At 40.0% G+C, this 9,093-nt stretch overlaps 1 protein-coding gene across 1 annotated transcript; it reads right to left on the bottom strand.

Moving 5' to 3' along the window:
- Positions 1-3,029: 3,029 nt before the first annotated feature.
- LOC104488832 (cytoplasmic dynein 1 intermediate chain 1-like) lies at positions 3,030-8,412 on the bottom strand (the record flags this gene model as incomplete). Its single annotated transcript, XM_010130924.1, has 3 exons — positions 8,305-8,412; positions 5,742-5,856; positions 3,030-3,120 (listed from the first exon to the last, which is right to left on the bottom strand). Coding segments are annotated over exons 1-3 (314 nt in total), but the record flags the coding sequence as incomplete, so codon positions are not given.
- Positions 8,413-9,093: the final 681 nt, after the last annotated feature.

The raw sequence follows: 9,093 nt of genomic DNA on the forward strand, positions 1-9,093 counted from the left end.
AAACATGCCTCTGCATATCCTGAACTGATCCCCAAGACAGCCAAGAAAAAGTAGCTGGCTCTCCCGTCCAACTGAAAGCATTCAAAGAAAACTTGTCAGTAGTTCATCTAATATCTTCTCATTCTTACAGTTGCTGTCATGGCTCAGGGGGAAGCCGGAACTCTCCTGAAACCTAGTGTAATCTCTACTGAAAAGGCCAAGACAAATAGCAACGTGGTACTCAACATCAAGCACAAAAAACCCCATAGAAACCTGGGCTGCATGGGACAGAAATGGTTCCATAATTCAATGCTATTACACAGTATGCCCCACACCTTCTCCTAATAAGCTTAATGGCATGAGGGAAAAGACAACATTGCTCTAGCTATTGTGCTGGAGATAATGGACAATGGTCCTGCAGGATAGCAGCACTACTAGTCTATAGATTGTAAGGCAGAAGGGACCATTGTGACCACGCAGCTTTTCTTCCTGTGCAACAAAAAAGCTGTATGACTTTTCTGAATGAATTACTGTTAAGATCTATTATCTGCCTATTGGCAGCCACATTATCCTGAATGAGCAATGTCCAGTGACTCTCTCCTGTAGTGAACCAAAAATCTATGACTTCACAGCTATTATTATTATTATTATTTAATATCTGTATCTTTCTCTGAAGAACACTTCAGCAATAAGTAATCAGACTGCATGCAGGATTTCTGCCAGCCTGTGTGAGCTTGTTATTTCTGCAGCAGCGTTAGCAGAGACAGCGACAGACAAGCTGTGATCTCCAAGACTGGGGCATTAGCAGCTTTGGAACTAATCCGCTCTGCTCTAATGCCTGTGCTCAGTCTACTATTGTACAGCAAATTTGCAGCAGAATGGGGAAAAGGGGGAGATGTTACAAGCACAATGGCATGAGAGGGGATCCAGCAGAACTGCCCTCTCTATCATAGAGAGCAAAATAGAAGGATACATTAAAATGGAACTGAATAACCTTGCTTATACAGATAAACAGGCATTCATATAGGCAGTAGTCAAAATAAGTCAGAAGTATGGTCTAGGCATCTCTCAGAGAGAAAACAGTGAGGTGATTTCATCCTTTTTACCTGCTGTGATGACAGGTCTACCACTATTTTTGATAAGGTTTGACTGCTCTATCACACATGCATGCTTGAATGTACTCGGTCACATATCCACACACTGAGCTCATCTACCTGCATCCAACGGCAAACCAACTGCCACCCAGTACTACCCACAAGTCACTGAGATTCCCCAAGACACAGTAATTTCCATTACCACAAACCAATTGCTCCAGGCAAACATCTGCAAGCGGCCTTCCCAACACACAACACCAGCCCTTCCAACACCAGAGAGGATGACAATCAAACTGGTGGACTACAAACAAGGTCTTGGGATTCCCACTGAATTCCTAGTATGGCCACAAGCCAGAAAATGGATCCAAAATGACAGCCCACATTGCAATACCTTGTGAGCTTTGAAGGAGAGGACAAACTGGGATCTCTTCTGTAAGGACACATGGTCATGTGCTTTTGTTGCTTGTTACTGACAGAGAGTCAAAGTGCTAGCATAGGTCAGAGTAAAATAAATCCTCCCAAGGGCATTTCATTACCTTAACAGTAAAAAAGTTACACCATTAAGGTTCAGAAAAGAAGCAGGAATTTAGAAGTCTCCAGCCAGCGATGTCATAGATGCATGAAGGACTGTAGGAAACAACTTTACCCTGAACAGCAAGCTATACTTTGCTTAAAAACGACTTTTGTTCTGCTCAAAGTACTTTTATTTGCTTAAGTTCGTTGCATTTATCCATTAATGTAGCATTACACTATTTTCCATGTTTTGAACTGCCATTTCTCACAGGCTAGGGCCTTTCTACTTAACAACCCCCCACTTCTTCTAGAGGGTAGACCTGAGACAAGGACTGAGCAGATTTCAGCAGCACCTATGTAACATGCACATCACAACATACAGCATCTGCAACTGGCTGAGGGGGGACCTAATATACTTTCAGCTTATGGAAGTGTGATTTTTCTAAGCAGAAGGCTGGTGTGCTATGAATCTGGTGACCTGAAGATCTGTGACATAGGTGTTGATATCTGTAAAGGTATATTGTGTTGTCTACTCCTGACAACTGTTAACTGTGGAGAGCAATCCCTGTGTTTTCAAGCCGTTAGCAGAGTTTTGGCTTGCAGATTTGGATGAGCCGGCAGCTCAGGTTTGCGTTGAATTAGTCTGGTACAAAAAGAGCTGTGTTTTACAATTCTCAAAATACACAGTACAGTTGCTCGGACCTTTTGAATATATGCTCCTTTACCAGCATCCTCCTCCTTTCTCTTCCACTCTGGAGTAGGAATTACACAGTGACTACCGCTTCATTTCCCATTTCAGCCGTATGAACAAAGATAAAAAGTGTCCGTTCCTTACACACACCCCACCACCCTTTTCCAATAAGAAGAGAGCTGATTCCCCCCATTCTGCGTGAAACTCTCTGACCTCTGCAATTTCCAAGGCGGAATTGCCAGTTGGTCCTGGGGTGTTTCAGCATGTTTCTGTACAAGCTCCTCCCTGCCACTGCAATGCCACACACTGCAATGAGCAGCCATACAAGAACCTGAGGCAGCCTGGCATTACACCTGGAAGGACTTCAAAGGGGACTGGTTATATGAACAAAGATAATTCACATGAGTAACAGGTTCTACCACCCGGCACTTGCGCCTGTTTTTAGTGTGTGTCCACAGAGAATGACAGCTTTCTGTGGGCCATTTTAGAGTGTAAATCCAGATCTCACTTCCAACATGAGGTTTGGGGATCACAGCTTAAGATACACTTGCTGCATGCATTCATTTACCTCACATCTGAGACCAGTCTTAGCAGATCGTAACACACAGTGGAAAAGGCAGAAACAAAAGTACACGTTAGGTACAGCACGTTCTCATTTACAGAAGCAAAGGTAATAATGGGGAAGTAGGAGTGAAGTGAAAAAAAAAAAAACCAGCTCGCATTTATTCAACGCTATTGACTCTGCGTCTTACCTTCCTAGGGGTCCCAGATCTCCCGAATCCTGGCTGCCTGCATCACTGGGTGTGCTCACTGATTTCGAAGAGGGAGACATAGGGGTTGGGACTAAATAATGAAAATAACAGGTATCCCATGTTAACACATGCAGCGACTGCACTGATGAAGAGCAGTGTCAGACAAATCAAAACCAATGGACCAAAATGATAGTGGATGGATGAGTAGGAGAGTTTGAAATGGTGAAAGCAAATAAAGAAGGAAAGAAAAAGAAAAGGAAGAGAGTCAAGTGAATTTTAAGTCTTTTGGAAGTGTTAAAACTGACACGAATTTAGACAGGACTGAAAGCCCAATGGAAATCTACAACTGATCAATGGAGGAGATATCTGTGGAAATAAAATAGCACTTGTTTCCTCGGGTATAGTTTAAAGATGACTTGCAAAAGATTAAAGGTAAGAAGAAATATCAGGGGCTCGTCTTGTCAAAAAACTAAGTGAACTCTTCTGGTAAAGTCAAGTAGGCAATAAAACAAGCATACTTTCCAAATTTTAAATTTAAATCAAAAGTCAGCGTCCATTAGATATGGTCTAAGGCTGCAGTGTGGAAATGACATCAAAAACAAAAGCTAAATAAGGAAATCCAGCTAAGTTAAAATCATTTCCCAAAGGTGGTGAGAATATACATTAGTTTGCTCAGTGATCATGTTTTCTTAAGTAATTTAGGTCACATAGAGTTTGCATTTTGGGTGGGACATGATTTCAACACTCAAGGAAAAGTTTCCCTTGGTTTAGATACTATTTGCCCAAGCTCTAGAAATTATTTCTCTTTGGCTTGCCAGGACTTTTGAAGCATATTTCATGCAAAGGCAGTTTTGTTTCCTGAAACAGGAAAGGAACTTCATAGCTCAAGGTCAGCCCGAGTTAAAGCTCTTCAGCGAGGAAATAATAAATAAAAAAGTAAAAATATCCTGATTTCTTTTAAAATGGTTTCTCAAAAATATTTAAAATGTAGAGATGGCTCCAGTCAAGTTTTAATGTAAGCATTCTGCAAAGCAGCCACACTGAACAAAACACAAAAAGGGGTTTTAATGCAAAAGCAAAGTTTCCCATTTGGTTTAAATCACGTGCATTTCCTTTTATAGATTTACTGGAGTAAAACTTTTTGAACTATTTTGTTATGCTGTGTAATGCACAATGACGGACCAGTCAAGAGATTTGGATTTTCCACGTGGTCAAACATTTCACGCAGATTCTCACCACAGACCGTCACAGAAATGACTGTGGCATGGAAAATGAATTCATCTTCGTGACAGCCCTTCAGCAGGTTACAGGTATGTCCTGGCTGTTTATGTATTACATATTCACAGTGGGATCTGGGTATTGTATGTGTATGTGAAGGCAAAATTAAAACCTCCTTTCCATATTAATTGTGAGTGTATATACAGGGAATGGATGAGGACAGAATACTATTAACTAAAACAAATAATCTTATATGTGAATTTTCATCTTTTTTTGTCTGTATCAAACAAACAAATAGTTAACTAAGATAAGAACTGATAAATTGCAACATGAAGATAGGCATTTGGTTAATAATATAAGGAAATATATCCTCATTTTCAGATAAATATGAGTATTTTAAATGATAGAACATTTAAAATGTACCTTATTTTATAGCATCCTGAAATAATTTACAAAACATGGTTTATGATACATGAAAAAAACCCCTAACTATTACTTGTCAGGCAATTCTTCTGAAAAGTGGCATTTAAAAGCTTCAGTCACTGTATCATAACTTACAAAACTTTTTTCAATGAATGTTGATTGCTGCAAGCTATGAATTAAAATCACAGCTCAGTATGTTACGACCTACTTCCATATGCACCCAAGCATCTGAATAAGGTGCTATCCTAAATCAGGGCTTCAGCATTTTGTCAAATTTGGAGTTTTTCCTGAATATTACAGGCAAGAACAGCTAGGCTTGATAGCTCCAGTGGCACCACTATTTCAGCTAAAATAGTGAGAGTGATTCTGGAAGAAGAAAGCACAGGAAGGAAGGAAGGAAATTTCTCACTTTAGGGCCACCCAGTGAGACAGAACTTAATCAACGTAACCAATACTTAGATTATATAAGCTTTTGCCACATGGATTTTTAAACTGAGGACTTCAGATTCTAGAACTGAAACATCAAAACCAAAAAAGACGTTACCACATGCAACCAGAGCTAAAATCTACAATAATTATCTTACTATAAGCTTTTTGCTATTTGTGATTTGTCTTTTTATTTCCTGTCTCCAGTTTTGATTGATTTTAAAAGAAAATCAGTGGGAGTTTCTACACGACTACGTTCCTCCTTTCTCAGCAAATGATTAATCTGAATTTTTGAAACTTGGGGCTAATGAAACCCCAGCATTAATAACAGTATTTTGTGGGTCATCAGATAGATGTGAGAGAAGATAATACGGTCCATCAGAAAAGAAATCATTGCTGGTATGCAAAACCAATCTGCAGTACGTTCACAAAAATTTCTTGAAGAAATGAAACAGATGTTTTTGGCAATGACAAGTACTCAAAATGCCATGAGCTGGTATATGTGAATGGTATGGCAGGCATTCAAACAGAAGAGTTCACTTCACTAATACAGCCAAAAATCAAAAAAGCCAGGCATGCTTTAGGAGAAAGAATGCATTCATTGTGGCAGAGCTGAATGCTTTACAGTGTGCTTCTCTTAAATACCTAGAGGCGGTTCTGGGGAGATACCAATGCTCTGTAACAAAGCTTCTGTCTCTCTTCTCTTACGGTCTAGGTCAGAATCTTCCTGAGCTGGCTCCTTCTTTTGCTGCAGATCAGCCTGGGTTAAAACAAAGCAGAAAAGTTTCATCCACATATAACCAGCTCTAGCAATTAAGTGTGTGGTAAATATTTATATGCACCACTGCTTAGGAACACTTTGAAATTCACTTAGATATGTTTAGATAATTTATAACTTAGAAGATTTATACCATATATATGAGTAACAATATTTTTCTCCAAATGCATGGAAAAACTGATCTTTGCAAAGATACTTGCAAGGATTTTTGGAAATCTTCTGCTTCTCACTCATCAGATGCAACTTAATCAGCTAATACAAAAGCTGACCATAGAATAACAAGTATCATTATCTTGAATAAAAATGGTCCTTCCTACTTCCTCCGGGATCAAGAAATAAAATTCCATTGGACTTCAGTGATGTAGCTTAAGGGGCCTACATTGGCAATAAAAATATTTTCTCATAAACTTCATCATCTAGCAGGAGGATCCAGACTAACATGTCTAAAACAGGATTTTGGCAGCCCTGGGCACCAACAGTCAAAACTAATGGTCCACGAGACCCCTCCCTCTTTGCTTAGATATTTATACCTTCTTGGAGCTTCCAGACATTAGCCTCCTCTCCCTCTGGTCTACTGGGACCTAGAGACAGGAGGAGCAACACCTGCATTAGCAAGAATCCCTTATATTTGGCTCATCGTTCCCCAGTTTAGTAGGGTGGAAGGAAAAGATTGATGCCCCAGCCTACAGGTTAGAGGACTCCATTGAAAGAAACAGGCTTGCAGCCCTTCTCTCAAGCAAATGAGGGAATGAACCCACATCCCACTTTGTAGTCTAGTGCAGTGCTATTAAAGCAAGTAAAACAAAACGCAAGTGGTCGTGGCTAACATTTTGTCTTGTCTTAAATATAGCAATCCCAGCATAGCTCTTACAAGTGTCTTGAGGCATCTGCCTCTGTACTTTGGATCCTAAGGTTGCTTATAAATCAGCTGATCCTATCCAGCCTCCACATAGAGTAGTCTTCCTTTCTTCTGAAACCAGAGTGTGGGGCACAGAGGACTCACACAGTACCTCAGCCTGGTGTTCATGTTGGTGCAGGCACAACAGAAAACTTTGAAGTTCAGAAGCATTCCCATGTTCTCCAATTTCGACACAGCCAGGATGCAGAAGAACATTACTTTTACAGACAAAGTTCAGGCATATCCCTGGGCTCAGCCCTTCCCATGAGCTAACTTGATGTACCTGACAGCAGCTAGGGTTGTAGTCAACTCCTACGCAACTGCCTCCGTGACTAAAAAACTACGTGAATGTTAGACTTCACTCCTGGAGGCCACCAGGCAGCACAGTTAGACACCGCAGCATAACCTGTAGACCCGAGTGTCCCAAGCTGGATCTGGCTACTGGGGCCAATGGAAAGTTCCAGCCACCACAGGATCTCCATGAGGCATAAAATCAGAGGCAAGGGACAAAGGAAAGGACTTAATAGCTTCCTCGAGCCATTAGCTTGGCTCTCTTCCCTCTAACTCATTAGCAAGCAAGCAATGAACTGAAAACGTTAAAGTTCTGTTTAGAGAGGATTCCTCTAGTGACTCCAGGAACCTCACTGGGGGGTGTGCTGGTAATTGTGCAAAAATGGCTCAAATGAAAAAAGATTAAAAAGACAGCCAAAATTGGAAGGCTGATTTCTCGGATCACATCACATTTCCACAGTAATTCCATGAAATTCACGTACAATATTAAAGTGTCAGTTTAAAAGGAAACCAGTTATTAGTAAAGGATAACAGGTGCTTTAAACTATAGTAAGTGTTGACATTTGAAGGAAAGGAAACATAATCACTTAATGCTTCTCTGACTTTGCATGAAAATGAATATCCACTCCCTGTCAATTCTCACCTCTATTCCACTAAGTGACTGAATAAAAAGAAGTACAAATCCCTTAATGAAAAATGTAATGCATATTGTCAAGGACAAATAAACTAATATGTCAATCAAACTTTAACAGAACTGAAAGATGCACCCATGCCAGAAGATGACAAGGCAATTGCAATTATGTTTTACTTTACTGGAGAATAATAATTGTAAATCTGTTACCTTAGCTAGTAATCAAACTAGTCTTCAGAGTACAAAAATACATATTTAGATTGTAATGGACTGAAAAAAATGTGAGCCCTCTTTCTATCTTTTCCACTCTCCACTCCCTTTCCATTGGAAGAGAGCCCACGAAAAAGCACAGTGGCAGATCAGTTTGTCTTTCTACAGATACATAAACACCATGTTGTCTAAACTGTTGTCACCTGACAGCACACTGGTTTTAAAAGCAATTCCCTCACCCCAAGTTCCTTGACTAAAAATAAGCGTTTAAAGGTTAGGCTAATGTGGGATCTCATTCCATGTGACAGACACCTTGGGGTATACAACAGTGAGATGTCAAAACCTCTGCAAACCCCTTCTGCAAGCATGAGCTATCTAAAAGGCGCTTTTGCATATTTACCTCTTTCTTCTTCCTTTCTTCCTCCTTTCGTTTCTTTTCTTCTCTGATCTGAGCCAAGCGCTGCTTTTTGCGCTCAAGTTCTGCTTTTAAATCACTTTTGTCTGACATTTTGACTCTGCTGGAAACAAAATTATGGAAAACAGAATTAAATATTTGCCCTACTTACTGAAAAAAAATTATATCAAAAACAGGGTTTCTAAAATTGCTACAAATATATTTATATATAAATACAGGCTCTTGGACTATACTGATATTGTAGAAAACAGGTTACTCACTTCACAGTTTTTACTTCATGAAATTATACCAGAATATCACCGAACATGGAAAATACTTTCAAACAACCTTTATTAGAAAACTACCTTTGTGAAGCAAACCCATTTTCATATGCTGTTCAAAATAATACTTTAATGCTTTTACCCACTGAAGCTGAAGTGTTTTGATTTTCACCAGCTTCAGCAGCTCTGCCAGACTGTACGACCTGGATCCACAAATGGATATCTGTTTTAAGTACAAGAATGAGATCTGTCCCAAACAGCCCCATACATCTTAGAAAAGTAATAATTTTACTCACAGAAATTGAAAACATTATAGCTTTTGCTTCTGCAGGTGCCTTGAACAGGTCCCATTCCAGGATCCACCCCGTTCCACTGGTACAGCCCCACACAGACAACCAGCTCAGTCTCAGTATCCTTCATATATTCACCCCTTTGGGGAGGACCCTCACCAAGCTAGGGGCTGTCCTGCACAGGAATCTCCTAACCCTTTCCAGATAAAGCTGGGCCATTTCCC

The sequence above is a fragment of the Buceros rhinoceros genome, unplaced genomic scaffold, assembly GCF_000710305.1.
Source record: "Buceros rhinoceros silvestris isolate BGI_N320 unplaced genomic scaffold, ASM71030v1 scaffold43270, whole genome shotgun sequence".
NCBI classification, from domain to species: Eukaryota; Metazoa; Chordata; class Aves; order Bucerotiformes; family Bucerotidae; genus Buceros; species Buceros rhinoceros.